Source organism: Myiozetetes cayanensis, unplaced genomic scaffold (assembly GCF_022539395.1).
Source record: "Myiozetetes cayanensis isolate MyiCay16 unplaced genomic scaffold, myiCay2020 scf9, whole genome shotgun sequence".
Taxonomy (NCBI): Eukaryota; Metazoa; Chordata; class Aves; order Passeriformes; family Tyrannidae; genus Myiozetetes; species Myiozetetes cayanensis.
The window spans coordinates 1,422,879-1,441,026 of record NW_026088185.1 but is presented as its reverse complement, the minus strand read 5'-3'; the positions used below and the strand labels follow the sequence as shown (position 1 = coordinate 1,441,026).

The 18,148-nt window shown below is 44.1% G+C and overlaps 1 protein-coding gene across 1 annotated transcript in view; it reads left to right on the top strand.

Annotated features, from left to right (window-relative positions):
• Nucleotides 1-18,148, top strand: part of IQCA1 (IQ motif containing with AAA domain 1) — a 97,634-nt gene that overhangs the window by 10,769 nt on the left and 68,717 nt on the right. The window contains exons 3-6 of the mRNA XM_050340538.1: nucleotides 2,889-3,002; nucleotides 5,058-5,240; nucleotides 5,960-6,031; nucleotides 17,368-17,555. Of these exons, the coding sequence (XP_050196495.1) occupies nucleotides 2,889-3,002; nucleotides 5,058-5,240; nucleotides 5,960-6,031; nucleotides 17,368-17,555 (557 nt within the window). The remainder of the gene's footprint in view (nucleotides 1-2,888; nucleotides 3,003-5,057; nucleotides 5,241-5,959; nucleotides 6,032-17,367; nucleotides 17,556-18,148) is intronic.

Below are 18,148 nucleotides of genomic sequence, written 5' to 3'. Positions count from 1 at the left end.
CTTCCAGAGGTCACGGGCGATGCTGAGACTTGCACGGACAAGTCTACTTGTTTGTAGCACAACAAACACTTGAGACCAATCTCTGACTGTAAAGGAGGGCAGGAGCACCTTCAGTGCCCGGGGTCGAGGAGTGCACTGATGGAAAAGCAGCCCTGGACAGCCCACGAAACACGAGTATGACAGCGAGGCAAAGCCTGCAAGCTGTGCTCTGAAAGCAGGAGGAAAAAAACCATCTGGCAAAGGTGGTTCCTTCTCTCGCAGACAGCTCCATCTATTGTCACATTCAGGTACCACTGCTCTCTTAAAACCAGCTCGAATTCCTGCTTTTTCCACGGTCTGAGGTGAACTGCCTGATATCATTACAACCTTATCTGAGATTTGCAAACGTGTTTTCTTTTTGCCGCTGCACACTCTGTAAATTTAGGATAGGAATCACCATGAATTTTAACCAGCTCTACCTTCTGCTTTAATCACTCTTTTAAACTGTTTTCAGCTATGAGAGAATATAAACATCTCGGGGGAAACTAATCCTTCGAATCACGTTTTGAAATCCTTAGGCATTGCTGTTTTCATGACTTAGCAGTAAATCCACCTGCAGCAAAATGTTGGCAAGTTTGAAAAGTCTTGCCTGACATCTACTAAAAAAAGAGCATAAATCCAGATTCCTGCACCACACCTTAATTTTAAGAAGGCATAACATACTTACCTACCACAAAAGAAAAGATTTCAGCGGTTTTTTTCCAAAGAAAATATATTTTGCTAGTTGATAGGAATACAGATTTATGGTTTTTATAAAATATTCACATATTCTTGGTAACAGAATAAAATTACTTGACAAATAACTCCTGTTTCCTCAAAGAATCTGCCCAGCAAGGGTACATCTACTCCTTATTTTCTCTGTGTTATCGTGGGCTAAAATCCAGCATAATTGTAGGCAGAGAACACAACAGAATTGTCTCGTTTATATCTTATGTGATGATATTGCATACTTTGTGCTATGTCACCGTAAGGCCAAAGCTTCATATTTCTCTAGTTCTGTACCTCGTGTTTTTGTACAGTTGCCTTCCAACATCCAGTCACTCCATTTCCTGGGCTAATTTGTGAAGGGATTTGGATCCTCAAATCCCCACGTAGAGCCACGAGCAGCTAAAAAGCTGCAAATTTGACTTCGGGATAAACATCCCAAACCTATCTTTTCAATCCTGGGCCCCAGAGAGAGATTATGAAGAGAAGCAGGCTCCTTTCAGCCCTGCTGTTACAGCTTTGATTTCATCTTTACAAGTCAGTAAAAGTCCCAGTCCAGAATCACTCGTAATTAAGGGCCAGGTGAGACATCAGGGGTACCTGGTCAGCCCTACGTGAGGGTGTCCAGACAAACCCCTGGATTTCTTACACCTCAAAACGGCCAGATTCCTAAATCCACCCAGAGTGCTTTGTGCTCAAACTACAATGTATAATCATTTCCATCAGCTATCAAGGGCATTGGAAGGTGCAAGCAGGGGGCTTAGCAAGACAAATATTTAGAAACTCTAGCCGATCAGACCTCTGCATCGATAAAATCATCAGGGATAAACACAGTCCCACTTGGAAGCTTCCTTATGGTGCGTCCTGGTCTGCACAGTGTGCTGCTGAGGGAATTGGTAATGAATCTGTGAATTGGCAGTTCACAGGGGCTGTTTTCCTTGGCCACAGCCTTCCCCACACACTCTACAAGCTGGAAGGCCTCGGGGCTCACGAGCAGCACGTTCACCATGTGCCTGGGTCAAGGCAGAAGGGCTTTTCTCCTCCTCCCTGTCCACACTAAAGCTGGCACTGAAGCCACAAGGATCAACTCAGAGGTCTCCCTGAGCAGGTCAGAGCTCTCCAGTTTCCACACATCAGGGAGAACTGAGAGCACAGCACCAGGTCTTGTACCTGTCTCGGGCTCCACAAGTACCTGGGGACAAACCACTGTGTAATTTGACTGTGCAACCCCTCCTGAGTAGCACGACAGGGTAACTCCTGCCTGTATCCCCCATCCCTCCTTCTGGGCAAATCATTTGCTTGAGGAATTCCTGAACCAGAATATAGGGAACATGGACCAGTATGAATCAGGCCTATGAAGACATGTCCCCCCCTTCAAGAAATATACTTGCCAGTAGTTGTTCTTGAAGAGTTATCTCCAGTCTTCATTATAATACAAGGAACAGGTTGTGTCACTCCACAGTATCTTGACTTTTGGGGAGGTTTTTTTGGTCTCCTTCTCTGTGCATTTTGTCATTTCTCAGCGCCTTTTGTCATTTCTCAGCAATTCTACAGGAGGAGAATCACAAAAAAATGTAAATCAGTTGCATCTTTTTAAAGATGGAAACCAGTAAAGACAGCCTCTTCTAGTCATGCCTCATTTGAAGAAGTGACTGAGATAGCTCAGTCACAGGCAGTGACAGATTGTCTACAGGTCAAAATACCTGCAGACAAAAAGAATTAGGCTTTGGTACCTTGTAATGGTTAAAAAAAATGCAAGAGAATGGATCTATTTTTCATGTTGATTAAAACAAGAAGTGGGATGATCACACAACCAGGGCTATTCAGTTTGGTGGAAATCATGTTTAAATTTCCGGCAACCCTGCCAAATATTTTAGCAATTTGATAATATAATTGAGCCATTATAAAAAGAAAGATTTCTGGGCTCACATGGTTCAGAAACTGGGTTGATTTATTTGTTTTTGTTGAATTAGGCCTTAAGTAATTGCAAAGTAACAGCAGCTGTTACAGAGGTCAAATTCCCCAACGATCTGAAATATTCAACAATCTCTGTTCTGTTTAATTGCTTTGTAAAGGTGTTCACTTAATCAGTAATGTAATTCAAATGCAGTTCTAAAAAGTATCTCCTGCCTTTCTTCTTCTAGGAAGACATAGAAATACCCATCCCAAAGTATTTCATTGAAGAAAATCTGGAAGTTCTGCAGCAGAGGGAGAAAACCCTGGATGAGATTTTGCTGAATGCTGGCTTGCAAGAGCAGGTAAATGTATCCCTTACCTACACATCACACTTAATTTGTTTAGTTTATAGCCACACGTGTCTCAACACATGAGCCAACGGAGTGAAAAGTGCTTTTATAGCAGTTAGGAAGTAATAGTCTGTTTACAGATAAGGCACCAACAGAAAATAACACCAAGATTTTCCTAAGATTTTCCTGTCTCCTGGTTAAGACTGAAATCGTTCCACTCTGCTTCATGTGTGCGAGAGTGTCAGAGAAAGGGCAGCACTTTGGCCTAGTTTAGTAGGTGCTTTATTTGTCTAGCTAACCCTCATCATGTAATTAGTCCTACTGAAATCAGGCTAGGCTTAAGCTTTCCTGACTGGAGCGGGGCAGAGCTGGGAGTTCAGCTCAGCACAGCTGTTGGCATTCGGTTGTTTTACAACCCTGAACAGCGAGTGCAGTTTCTGCCGTGCAGCCACAGAGCTGCAGCTGCTGGGAGGAGTAGAAAATTGAGTTTTGGCAGAGCAAAAGCGATTAGAGGGAAGCACATGAGTGCTCCAGTGAAGGCTGATCTGGATTTGATATACTTCTGACCTTCTGGAAATGGTATGTTGCCTACAAGCAGATCCCTTGAAATAAACAACTGTGCCTACACGCCTGGACAACCTGGATTCGTGGATGTGGCAGCCGTAAGATACAGTCCTGATGGACCACTTAGTCAAACTTCTGCATTGCCCCACGAGCAAATTCTTCACCAGAGATTGATTGTGTGTGTTGGTTCCACAAAATAAGGGAGGGAAAGTTCCCAGGGCTAGAAACAGCCCCAGTCAGGCAGAGCCTGCAGAGACAGAGCACAGATGCTTTACTGGGCAGCTGCAGCCCCCCTGGCCTCCCCAGGAGAGCTCCGGGTGAATTCTCTGCTCTTCTGGCACTCTGGTGTCAGCTTGAGGACATCCTGTGCATTATATCCTGGAGCTTTTTAGTTTCCCCCAGTTTTGCTCTTGCCCCTGCTCAACGTGGCATCCGTCAGATAATGCTGCCTAGTGTGCAACAAGCTCACCTGGGAGCACCAGGCTCTGGCAGGATCTCCCAGTGCCAAGCTGCCACAGAGGCAGAGGAGTCAGTAAACATTAATAAAATCATCTCACACAGTGGGAATGCAGGGCCTGTGCTGCACTTCCAGCTCAGTGACCGCTGGGATTGCTAGAGGGTTGTCAGCACTCCTGCACACAGCCTTGGACACTCAGGAAATCCTCACTGCTGTGCAACAGGCCATGGAATTCTTCAGTGTCCGTGGCACTGCTGTTACAGGCAGTCCACCATAAATCAGAACCAGTGGAGTGAATCTGAGCAATCTGCTCTGCACATTGTTTTTCCTTCTGTGTAATCCTGTCGTAGAAAGCCCTGCTGAAAGCAGTAAGTGCCACACAATATATGTAGGAGGATTAAACGTGAACTGTCTCCAGTTGGGGAGTAACAGCGAGAAAGGACAGTGATTCAGCTTTTCCATGGAGAGCATCAGGGTTCTCAGGAGTGAGAAAGGGGATTCCCTCTCTCCACCTGCACTGCTCTGCTCTATTTTTCCCCCAAGCCTCTTCTACCTGGGCTGGGCTGACTCAGAACAGCCTCTCCTTCCACTCAGCAAAGCAACTACAGTCCCAGCAGCACATGCAGAAACACATCCCTTCAGGAAAGGAAAGGAAAACATTGCATAGCCTAAGAAATGCACCTTTCAGTAGGACCAAGCCCTGTGGTCCTTCATCTCATTTTTCTCAGCAGGATGTATGAGCCACGTAGAGCCATCGTGGCTTCCCACCGTAGGATCAGGTTTTCCTCATCACACGTCAGCACACCAGGGCTCACTTGCTCCTCAAGATACTTCAGAAATACACCTCTCACATCAAACTTCCAAGATACTGCAAGGTAGCCCTGAGACAGGAGTGTCTGCTGTCTGTGACAGGATATTTTCATCTTAGAAAAGTTTCTACAAGTAGTTCATTCGCTGTTTCACTTGCTAATTGAGGCAGGCAATTAACAAAACTTACAACTCTCTTGCTTTTCTTTGTTCCATCCCTTTTGGCTGTGTTGCTGAAGAAACCTGTCGGGGCCATGGCACTTCCAGAGGCCATTAAGCTGATCCAGGTGGCAGAACGGGCTCGCCAGGGCCGCAGCCGAGCTGTGTTCATGAGGAGAATTTACCTTGAAGAGAAAAGAACAACTAAACAAGAGGAGCAGACGGGTCCGAGTCCAGATGACGCCGCCACTCGCATTCAAAAGGTGAATTTTCAATTTAACAGCAATTCTGGCAACCCCAAATAGCAGTGTTTTGTTCGGAAGAACAGCTGTGGAGAAACACAGCTCAAGAGGATGGGAAGTGTTCTGAAATGACCACTTTTAGGGTGTCCAGCAAGGTAAAATACATCACTTAAATTACCCAACAAAATGAGACAGGGCCCTAGAGGTGAGATCAGTGGAAACAGTCCTGCACTGGCAATGCAGGATGACTTTATAACCTACATGTTGTTTTTCCATTCTGATTTTTATGACCTCAGTTGCTCTTTCTGGCCTCCCCTTTGGAATTCAGGGCATCTCAGAATTCATGCCTTTTCCTGTGATCTCCAGAGAAGAAGTTCATTCCATATCTTGAAAAGATGACAAAGGAGGTCAGCACTAAATTCCAGAAAAAGTCCTTGCACATCAATAATCCAGACAATTCAGCCTGAGGAGAACAAGAGCTCAGTCTAAATATTAAGTCTGAACACTTCATGAAACCACGACAGTGTTTTGTTTAGAAGCAAGATATACCAGTGTGAGGGATAACAAACCTCAGAATTTGCTAAAAAAAAAAAAAATCAGATGGCGACCTGTTAAAAAGCAATAGTTTCAATTGTGTATTGTGCCTTTCCTTCCTCTATTTGTTTTTTCCTGTGTCTGCCCCAGTAAAGGAAGCTGTAACAAGGCCCATTTATCTCATCAGAGCTTTGTTTACAACTCAGGTTTGGCGTGGATATGCCCAGCGCAAGAAAACGGAGAAAATGAGGGAAGAGGAAATGATATTCCTGGGGATCGTAAGTGGTGCTGCCTAGAGAATAAGAAAATGCCACCCTCTGTTTGTTCTTCAGACTTTCCTAATTCAGCACGTGACGAGAAATTAATTCCTAAGGTTCTTTTCGGTTTTAAAAGGAGCCTCTGAGGAAAAAGGAACTAAACTGGAATGATGGACGGCACTGGAGTAGCACAATTTGTCTTCTGCTGAGTGGTTTTGTGCTGTCTATACATGGCCCCAACGTGTGGGGCAGATGTGGAAATGGGCTGTGTAGAATTTGCCCCAGGTTTGAGGGAATTTGACCCAGGCAAGGAAATTTTATTGAAATCAACTTCTCAGTCACGATTTCGAGGCTCAGGAGCTGCCTTATTTCTGGAGCAGAATTCACGGAGGCCTTAAAGGTTGGAAAAGCCCTCTAAGATCATCGAGTCCAACCCTTAACCCAGCACTGCCAAGGCCACCACTGACCCATGTCCCCAAGTGCCACATCCACATGGCTTTTAAATCCCTCCAGGGATGGGGACTCCACCACTGCCCTGGGCAGCTGTGCCAGGGCTGGACAGCCCTTTCAGTGAAAAAATTTTTCCTGATATCCAACCTAATTAAAGCAGCAAAGTCTTCTTCTCCCACCCCTTTGCAAGTCACTGCACGTGTATGTCAAGAGCAGGGAAGAGAAACGTTAAAACTGGCATATTAATACATCAATATTTCTATAAGTCCATATAAAAATAATCAATATATTCCTCCCATCATACTGCAAAAGCACAGGGAAGTGAACAGCTGTCCATGGTCAGTAACATTGCACAGAGTGAAACAAAAAAAAAATAAATCAAAGCACCCTTTTCAGAAGGAACCTGTCCCTTCCCCAGTTCTACAGCTCTTAAATGATTAATTTATAAACTAGTAGTTTAATTTTGAACTCAAACATGCTTTCTTCCTCTCCCAGACAATTTGGGTGATTTTCTTGCCCAGCAATGGAATTACCCTTGGCTACCTTATAGGGTTATGAAAACCAATTGTGCCTATAGCAAATATCTCACAACAGTTAAGAGTAACCTTAAAATCTTACCTTTAGAAAGTAAAATACACATTTTCCTAAGCTTTGCCATGTTAAACACGCATAACACTTTATGGATTATTGCCTTTAACATCTGCTGGTCATTAACAGTAAACATGGCTAAACAGAGCCACGGGTGCCACTTCTGCCTCTGCTTAAGATAAAATTCCCAGAGATTTTTTTAACTAGTGCAGACCTAGCGGTGAATAATTGGGATGTGCTGAAAATAAGTTAGAAATTACACCTCTTGAGAAACAAGGAATTGCTTCCTATCAAATCCCACGACAGTTTCTGTTGAGTCTTAGGAAGGAAACCTAAACCTGGTATCAGATTATTGGAAGGTTCACAGCCAAGCCCTCGTTTCATGGTGGCCAGTGGTGGGAGTAACTGGTAACTGGGATGTAAATAGCCAGTTTATGGGGAGCATAATATAATCTATATGATCACGGGGAAGGAGGGAATTAAAACCAAACACATCCAGCGTGTTCATTTCCTGACTTCCACTTGGGAGCAAGAGAATTGATGTTTGCTCCTCTGCACTCTGACTCATTGCTCCATATCAAGTATACAATCAAAGGATGTAGGGAAAAAAATTAGATACCTCTAAATAAAATAAAAGAATCTGTTCCTCTCTCTAGTGATTTTATATTTCCCTTCACTTTTCATGCTGCATTCCCTTCCTTGGGCTCCAAAGGAAGTGAGTGGCAAGCAGGCACTGGTTCCCACTGATAGATAGGCAGCGAGCTCCAAAGGTCAGGTCCCTTTGATGTATGGTCACGTCAGGCCCCTGAAAAATGACCACAGATCTTCATGTGTAAATATGTTGAATTTGCTTTTCTAATGCTGCACGACTTAGATAAATTAGAAGACCCAGCCATCCATTACCCCAAGTCCATCCCAAAGGAGACTTGACTTTTGTTGCAAAAAATATAATTTCTCTTACAATTAGGGCTTTTTAAAAATGTCTGTGTTACTGCTTTACAAAAAGAGATGGTCCATTTGAAGTTCTGAATAATGATTTCTGGGACAATTCAATTTTGTTGGCCTAAAAAAACCAGGAAAATAGGTGTAAAACCCAAGAATTGTCCAGCCTTTTACTTAATTCAGTATTATTTTCTTTACTGTCTACTTGGTTCACAAAAATTTATGTATCTTTTCTGGAATTTGATTCTATTTCATCCTTAGCTCGATGACAGAGTACAAGCCTATGTTCCAGAGATTTTTCTTGGCTCTAAAGTAAAGCCTCGTTATTATTATTATTTATTAAAGCCTAATTGCAGAAACAGCACGATTCCCTCAGCACATGTTTTTTCTAAACCTCCGATAAATCACACTTTGATATACCAGTTTAATTTGTGAAGAGCAGTGAGAGCCCTCCTAAGGGCACATATATCTTGATAACTGTATCCTGACCTTCCCCACATTCCTGCTGTTTACTGCCAGGTCCACACAACCACCATGACCACTGCTCCAGGCACAGGTTCTGTGTTAGAGCCACGCTGACCACACTGACGTGGCAGGAAAACACATTAAGCCGTCTGAAAAAACACACACGTGACGTCTGAACGAGCCTACATTTCCCTGCTCTGTTGTACCATTACAGCTCAATTTAACCTGCTCTTTCTGCAGGTCTTAAACTGGCACATACTTCCACCGGGCTGTTTCTGGAATTTATAAATTCCCTGTCACTAAACACCCCATTTAGAGCTTGTTATGGTTGTTTAATTTTGCTGCAGAGCAGGCTGCTTATCAGCCTTGGGGTAACTGGATGTGCGAACTGGGTTTTTGGCAACTGCTTTGTCTCAGGGTGGTGCAGAACAGCCCAAGCTCAAAAATGGATCCACACTCATCTCTCTCACTGCCTGACTCTCCTGACAGGACAGAACCTGCAGGAAGTTATATTTATAATCTCAGAACACAGGTTGCTGCAAAGAGGAAAGGCTGCTTTTAACATAAAATTTTAGGATAAACAGTGTGCCATCACACTGATTTACGGCAGGGTGTGAGGATGTAGGAGACCAGAGGAACAGTTGGCTGGATCAAAGCAATCAGGTGGGAAGAACGTGAGCCCAGGGGTGCCCAAGAGACCAAGGGCACCTGGGCTGTATCAGGAATAAGGTGGCAGCAGGAGCAGGGCAGTGATTCCCCCTCTGTGCTGGGCACTGGTGAGCTGTGTCCAGTTCTGGGCTCCTCCCTTCAGGAAGGACATGGAGGGGCTGGAGTGTGTCCAGAGAAGGGAATGGAGCTGGAAAAGCTGGTCTACACAGTGGACATCACATGTGCCACTGTCCTTTTATATGTCCTGGTCCACTGTGTGGACCAGGACATATAAAAGGACAGTGGCACATGTGTTGTGTGGCACACTCTCCTGGGGTGGTGACTGTCTACTTTCCTCTTTCCTTTTCCATTCTCTTTCTTCCCCTACCTTTTTTTTTTTATCCCAAAAATACTGTAAGCCAGACCAAGAAATTCCAGTCAATGCCTTGTTGTGTCTGGGTAAGCTAAAGTTTGCCAAGTACCTTATTCTACTGGAATGTTCTAAAGTTTGAAAGGAAAAGTTGTTATTGAACCCCCTGAGAATTTGGTTGTTTCTGCCACCGCCCAGAGTAAATCGAACTCCCTTCCCCCTAAACCCTCTGAATGGGCTGGGGAGCTGAGGAAATGAGAACACAAAAAGACAAGTCCCCCTCTCCACCTGCACTGCTCTGCTCTATTTTTCCCCCCAAGCCTCTTCTACCTGGGCTGGGCTGACTCAGAACAGCCTCTCCTTCCATTCACCGAAGCAACTGCAGTTCCAGCAGCACATCCAGAAACACATCCCTCCAGAAAAGGAAAGGAAAACATTGCAGAGCCTAAGAAATGCACCTTTTAGTAGGACCAAGCCCCGTGGTCCTCCATCTCATTTTTCTCAGCTGGACATGATTCTATGATCCTTTTCGCATGACAGGATCTCTGTGGCCTTAAATAAAAAGCTGTTCTCTCCTTCTTACCTCTTTTAAACATACCCTAATTTAGCCATGTTGTCTCAGATAACACTTTTATTTATATCTGAGAAAACAGTCTGCCAAACATTCCTCCTTATTTGAATTCCTGATAAATATAATTCATTTCATCCAGTCAGGAAAAAAAAAATAAAAAAAATTAGCATTTCCCAGAATAGCTTTCTGTGTAAACATTATAGGCTATGGCTAAATAAATATTACACAGGGTTTAACAAACTGCAAACTCCATAAAGCGAAATTTAAAATATTTCTTCAGCTCTTCGAAGTGGGCAGTTCCAGCACTGGAACAGATCAGGCCTGGTTTTGCCAAGCATAAGATTAAAATGACTTCTGCTTCACTTGCAGCCTGGATGTCAGCACAGAGTTATCTGTTATTTCACCACGCAGCGATAACTAATCTGTCCTGTTTTCAATAAGAATTTTTAACCTGCTTATTTTTGAAACAGGAACTCTGGGAAGCAAGAAGCAAGCTAAATAATTGGCTTTCATTGGCTTGACTCACACTAACAATGAGATCACTGCCTTTCAGAGCCCAAACCGTACTTGCATTTTTTAGTACAAGTTGAACACCATTGCCCAGGTATAATATCAGAAATAAACACAAGCAGAATTATATGAACTCAGGAATGTAAATGTTTTCTCCACTTCAGATTTTCTTATCTTCTTAAAAAATGCTACATATCAATATTTTTCTAAATATATATTCCATAAATCAATAAAACAACCATTTTCAATATTTTTTAACAAGGCCTCCAACTGCAGATGCTTTGTTTAAATGCATATGACAATTACTTTAATTGGCAAAGCCATTGAAGTGAATCAGAGAGTAGGGAAGCTTTAATGAATGCAATATATTTTGCTTACTTGTTCCTTTTTTGTGCCTAATTTAGGAATTCAGCCATATAATTGATGTAGCTATCACTATTTGTGTACCATGGAACCTACATTAATACACTTTTCATTTGGGGGGTTGGAACGAGATGAGCTTTAAAGGTGCTTCCAACCCAAACCATTCTGTCATTCATGAGACAAGAGACCTCTTCAAAGCACATTCTTCTCTCAGCCAGACAAATTGCACTGAGGAAATAACAAAGCAAGAACGTAACTAAACCCTACATCAAACTTTTAAATGCAGTTTGGATCACACTTTAAAATTCGGTAGAATCATATCATGAAATCAGAGGATGGTTTGGGTTGAAAGGGACCTTAAAGCCCATCTTGTTCCACTCCCCTGCCATGGGCAGGGACACCTTCCACTAGAGAAGAAGAGTTATAGGTGAGGAACAGCCCCTGGTTACTTTGGTAGTAAATTCTTTTAGTCTACTACTAAGGAGTTACTTGCCCATGTAGTCCAAATATTAAAAAAAAAAAAAAAAACAAACCTCACTTTCACTACTGATGAAAATAAGTGACTATTAAAACGACTGTAAAAATACTTTGCTTAGGAAACAAAGTTTCTACTCAAGAGAAGCAAACTATACAAGCACCAAAAATCAGCAAATCTACAGCAAAATGCCACACAATCAGTACCATCTCCTGAAATCTTACAGTTACGGCCAGGACTGGCTGTGGCAGAACATTTCCTGCCATCCCATAAAACCAGGGGAGCGTGTGTTTCAGCTCTGCTCTTCCAGGCCCACGAAAAGAAGCTGTCCCTAAATTAACTACCCAGCAATAAAAGCGGCGATAAATCTACCTTTCGGGCGTAATGTGAGCGCTAGTCCTTAAAAGGCAGAGGAAAATGAAATGTATTTATTTCCCTGACACCAAGCCTGCCTCTCCCTCGTGAGGCGTAATGGGACAATTGAGGAGCAGTTAGTTCCACAGCGTGGGGCCTCCTCCCTGTGCCAGGGTAGCCCTGAGCGTGCTCAGCCAGCCTGCACACCTCTAAGTGCTTTCTAATGAACAATAAACCGGCTGGGAGGGAGGTGGGGGGGCAGCTGACTCAGCACAAAGGAGGTTCTTCGGGCAGGGAAAACGATTCCCGGGTCGAAAAAAGAGGGAAAACAGACAGAGAGTTTCGTAGAACCCTACGAACGGTTTGGGTGGGAAGGGACCTTAAAGCTCATCCAGTCCCACTTCCCTAGCCCAGCTAGTCCCATCTTCCACTATCCCAGGTTGCTCTAAGCATCATCCTACCTGGCCTTGGACATTCCCAGGGATGGGGCAGCCACAGCTTCTCTGGGCAACCTGTGCCAGGGCCTGCCCACCCTCACGGGGAAGAATTTCTTCTGTAGATCTGATCTAAATCTACCCTCCTTCAGTTTGAACCCATTCCTGCCACTCCAGTTCCTGATTCAAGTCCCTCTCCAGCTTCCCTGTAGCCCCTTCAGACACCTGAAGGTGCTCTGAGGTCTCCACACAACCTTCTCTTCTCCAGGCTGAGCAGCCCCAACTCTCTCAGTGGGTCTCCATAGGGGAGATGCTCCAGCACCTCCCCATCAACTTCATCACACTGGCTTCACCTGGGAGCTGTAGGGAACACCTTCCTTCCTTCTACTGGTGGGTCTTCCACTTCCCTAAAACCCAGATCCTCTTTGGGGAGAACAAGGGGAGATGAGTAAAGAACAAGAAGAATCTCATCAGCATACTCGTGACTGATGAGTTGGAATAAAATTCTCTTTTAGACAAATGTCCATTTTGCCTTATTAATTTAAACAAGGGTTTTAAAGACAAAGCCCATCAAACATTAGATAAGCCTTTTAAGTTAATGGACCATGTAGTCCTATTTTCCCACAAACTCAGGAATCTTCATATTATGTCCTATTTTTACAGCAACATCAATTATTAATATGTATACTTTTGCTGACAGAGGACCACACTAAAAATGTGAGTTTCGTTATCCAGTTCTGGGTCATTAACTGTGAAAAGCTTGTAAATATAATGGTTTATTCACATGGGAAGCCTTCATTAAGATGCATTATTCTACAACTGATGTGGCAGCATTGCATTATCAAGTTCACTGTCTCCATCTAATATTTGTAATTTGTTTCTAAATGAGTTGCTGTTTGTAGGGCAAGTTAACAAATTTGAATTTCACATGGCCAAAGAAATCTCTTAAAGATGGGAAAATGCTTCTTCCCCCAAGGAAAAGCTATTTATTAGCATCTTACTGGAGAATGCCTCCCTTTGATTCAGAAGCAGGAACATTAGAGGCGCCGAGGGAAGTGATGTTCGAAATAAATTGGCTTTTGTCTTAACGGGCACATTAAGCATAGAAGGGCTGTGGAAGCAGCACTCACCATGCTGTCTCATACAGCCCCTTTAGAGCTCCAGAACAGGCATGTGGACACATGGAAAGCTGTTCTGTGGCACTGCAAGGCCCAGGTCACAGACTGGTCAGCAGGGAAGCATTGCTGGAATCCGTCCTGCCACGCTGTGCATCCCTCCTGCCCTTTCACTTCCTATTCTCTTTTGCATCCTCAAATAGCCAAAGCTTTTTCAGACACCTTTTCTTCTGAATTCTGCTCCCTGACGAGAGAGCAGAACCTCCACCAGGGCTGTCACAGGGACTCTGTCTCCTTTTGAAGGCTTGAAGATGGACAAAAGGTCCCAGATTGTGCAGTTGCCTCCTCATCACTGAGGCAGGGTTAGGAATAAGTTAAAATCTGAGGCTGCTGAGGTTTGGGATGAGATATACTTCTTAGATTAGAACAAGAACACTGGGGACAAAATAATACAAGTTTAACAGTGGTTTTCTTCAGTTGCAAAGCAGGAAGGTATTACCTATGCTATTTCATAGGTTTTTTTCTTTTTTTTTTTTTTCCTCAAGAGTTTTAAGAGTCTAAAACATTCCATATCATTATTAGGTGCCTGAGGACTCTGTTTTCTTTCCTCAATTTGTCTTTTACTCAACAAAAGAAAATCATTTTCTCTAAAAATACTTCACAATCGGTAGAGAACTGACAGCTAAAACAATTCTACCATCTGGACATCTTGTTATATCTCTTCAGCAGCTCCTGCTGCTCAAGTGCCTATTTTTAGGTTCTGTTGCTGAATTCACTTCCACATTTACTTTTGTCTACTTCTTATTATTCCCTCCCTACTTTACCAATTGATTCCTTTCCTTGTTCTTGAGTACACTTGGATCAGTTCTTCCAGTCCAAGGAAGCAGTTTTTAAGATGGGCTAACACAAGTGATATTGAGACTAAGGACATGGTACTTTTGACGTTTCCTCATCCTTGTTTTCTCCAAGTCCCTTGTTTTGTTGACCCAAGTGCACTGATTTCAAAGTAACAGAATAAAAAGTCAGGCCAGCTGTGCACTCACCTGTGATGTTTAACTTAAATCAAATAACCATGGCATGATGTCCTCGCTGCCATTCAGTGCTTGCCTCCTCCTGCTCCCCCACAACAGGAGCCAGCCTTATGTTCCTGACACGTGTTGGCCTCCTGGTCTTCACTCACAACCAGGGTGCACTGTGTATGCTGCACATCAGGCAGCCCCCAGTCCCTCAGGACTCCTCCATCCCAGCCAGCTGTGCTCCTCATTCCATGCTCCCCAAATGACAAACCAGTAGGATTGGAAAACACAAGACAGTCAAAGGAGAACACAGTTTTATCAACTCTCCCTGTTCTCCTTAATCCCTCCCTTCAGTGAAACACTGAAGGTGGATGGCTGGAGTCTTAGTGGTAGAAGTAGCTCTTACTACTTTTTTTTTTCTTGTAGTAAAACAGCCTTTGGAAAAAGAAAATTCAAAAAATTGCAAGGGGTAAATACACCAGAGCTTCTTTTCACAAGTTTCTCTACCAGGTTATGTCTGTACTTCAGGCTTAGGGCTCCGAGTGCAGCTCTACACACCTATCAGCAGATGGATTGTTAACTGAACAGTGCTCAGTACAGGTAGCTGCACAAATATTTACTCGGGGATTGGCTGGATTTTGCCAACCAGAACTTATTCTATGGCCTTGCTGTTATCAGCACCTGAGCCAGCTGGTTTAGAGCTACCTGGACTGTGCCCACAGCAGCTTCGTGACTCTGGACACTCAGGTGTAGATATGGTCTGCATTAATTCACCTAAAAATAGGAGTTTCCCACTCCTGAGCTTGCTCACGTGGGCACGACCTTGCCAGTTCAAACAGCCCTTACCTCGTCTGGCTTTGGGACTGATGAAAGGCTGAACAAATCCTCAGTGGCAGGAGCTGATCTTCCAAGGCTCCCACAGGATGCACTGGGGAGCAGTTCAGAGGAGCTGAGTGGAGGGAAGGTCCTGGATGGCAAGGAGGACCCTCCTGTCTCTGCTGCTCTCCGTGTTGGTCTGGTCCCTTGTCCATCGCTGCTCCTTGGCTGCCTGAGTCACCTCCTTATACCAGGGGACAAGTAACCTGAGCAGAGGAAAAGACAAAGGGGATTATTTTCCACTTCTTAGAATCAGTTCACTGCAGGGTCAGGTGAATGCCAGAGCTTGTGCAGGAGAAAGGAGGGACCACACACCCAGCAGTTGAGGTGAAGGGGGAGCTGACCCTTCCCAGCACCAACAAGTTGTTCACCTGGTGACCCATCTCCTGACATTTCACCCTTGAACCTTCAGGTGTGAGCTGAAGGTAGAGGGGCCTGTCTTTCTCCATCAGCTGTGGATCAGCCTCCCTAAAGCTGGAGATATCCCCGTGCCCCTCTGGTGGGAATTCCTCAGGAAAGCAGTCCCGTGAGGATTGCTGCAGGGAGACAAAGAGCTCAGCAGGAAAGCACCCGAGGGATCTCGTTCCTGGATCTCAGTGTGACATTTTGGATCACGTGTTGAGGGAGAGAACACGTGCAGGCCACCTTTCAAAACCACACTGCTGCTCTTATTTCCTCCTGAACGTTTTCTCAGTGGTGGCCTTGACCAATTCCTCCAGCAGAGCGCGAGTCACACATCACAGATGCAGGGAAGGCAGTAAATTGCTTTCCTGAACGGGGCCTCTGCGCTTGCTTTGGACAGTGTGTGATCCCAGGGGGGACCTGCCGAAACCAAATTTGCTTGGCACTTGTTCGTGATTTTTGGAACCTGGTGGAAGCATGGAAAAACACCGAATAACAGGTCTTATATAAATATAAGCTGGCCAAACCTTTAAGAGAGCTCTTTTTTTCGTCTTTGTGGGAGACCTCTGGAATTAGGACGTGGAACACACCGGAAAATACATCACCAGGGCAAAGAGAATGCATTACTCAATTAGTCTGAGATGTGCCCATTAAGGACAATTTCTATATGCTCTGAAGTTGAAAGGCCAGAGCAGAATTATGTACTTTTTTTCTCCATGCCAACCAAGAGCTTATATTCACATCTGCTGCCACCTACACGTCAGTCACTAACCTTGAGGAGTAAAAAAACATAATACTACAAAACCAAATTGTCATGTTTTCTCCTCTTTTCCCTTCTTATATTTGCCATACACTATCAGACAATATGATTAGTAATTGCCAAGTACGTGGAAAACAACTTGGTCTAAAATTAAAGAAGAAACCACACAGGTAGTTTACAACTTCACTTTTAAAATGGATTTTTCTCTACACTTACAAGGCAGTACCAGCTCATAGAACACTAGGAACATCTTAACTTTATCAACCTTTGCAAGCTAAAAAAATGCAAAGTTTCAGCCCACCCACACAGATGGTATTTTTCATGCTTCTGTATTTGAATACCAGAAAGACTTTCATTTTTCTCCCTCAATCTACATGTGTAAAATCAATCACAGGGCAGGAATTATTCTAAGATTGCAACTGGCTTAGAAGCCCTTCTTGCCAAGGTTATCAAATCATGGGAAACTTGGGGAGCTGTGGTTTTTATTACAGTGTTTGGGGGGTTGTTTATTCCTTTTGTGTTGTTGTTGTTGTTCCTCAAGGGAAGTTGATTTCCTACAGGAGCATGACCAGCTGCAACAAAATACCAGGAAACCACTGACCAAGCGGTGCATATAAAAATTGCGGTGACCAAATTAAAAACAATACTGGCTAATTAAAAAATACCAATGGGAAGTCCAAATATTTGAAAATTCAATTAAAACGCTCTCTGGCACCGTTCTGACATGGGATAAAGCTGGCATTTGCAGAGCAGCAGCTTTCTCACCTGTCTCGCTGAGATCCCGGGGATCCCACGCTGCAGGGTTTGTTTTTGTACCTTGCAATGTTGTTAATTAATGCTGAAACACCAACAATAGAGCATTGTTTGCATCCAGGCACTTTTTATGAGCACAGGGCCTTTTTTTTCTTGGCTTCCTGCAAGAAAATTAAGGCTTAAGCTCCGATTCACTGTCAACCTGGCATTCCAGTAAATATTATTTTAATCCGTGCCTCTTATTTTCTCCTCTTGCTGTTTCCAGATTCTCCCTCCTGACTTAGAGGGGACCGGTAGTTTTCGGAAGCGTGCTGGGACAGTAAAGGCCCTGCAAGGTGATGTCCAGGAGATGCAGGATGAAGAATCCTTCAAGGAAAAGCTGAGAGAAACAGAGGGGGCTCACATCAAGGAGACACTCCAGGATCAGATCAGCCAGTGCTTCACGGAGTGCCGGTGAGCAGAGACAAACACTCACCCCTGAATAAGCACATCTGCCCCAAAGAGCCTGGTTTTGTGGTTCCTGCAAACTGCAAAATCCACCTCGAGGCAGTCAGTGATCCCAGAACCCAGCTGAGGAGCTGGTTCAACACCAGCTGCAGGACTCCAAACTGGGGAGACCAGACCAGGACATCACTCCTGGCAGGGATCAGGGGATTGCACCTTGAATGCCTGGCTGTGGATCACATCCACAGGCATTAAAGTGGGGACACCTTCAGGTTTGCACATTACCTCGGGCTCAAGCCTTTGTAATTATAAGAAACACCCTCTAAACTTCAGGAACACTGACTTTCTTCCCTGTCTGAATGCATAAGGTTTAAGAGGGAGAACTCGCTCTTCCATGAGATAGAGGTGTAATTATTTGCCATAGCAAATCACATCACGTCACTGGCACTGCACTCCAGGTGCCTGCTGCTGGCATTATCCAGCAGCCCACATGAATCTGAAGTAGTTTTGTACTTGAGGCCTGACCTTCGAGACACTCCTCCAAACATAACTTTACTTCAGCAGTGCTGCTGATCTCAGTGAAACTTCACGTCTCAGTAGAG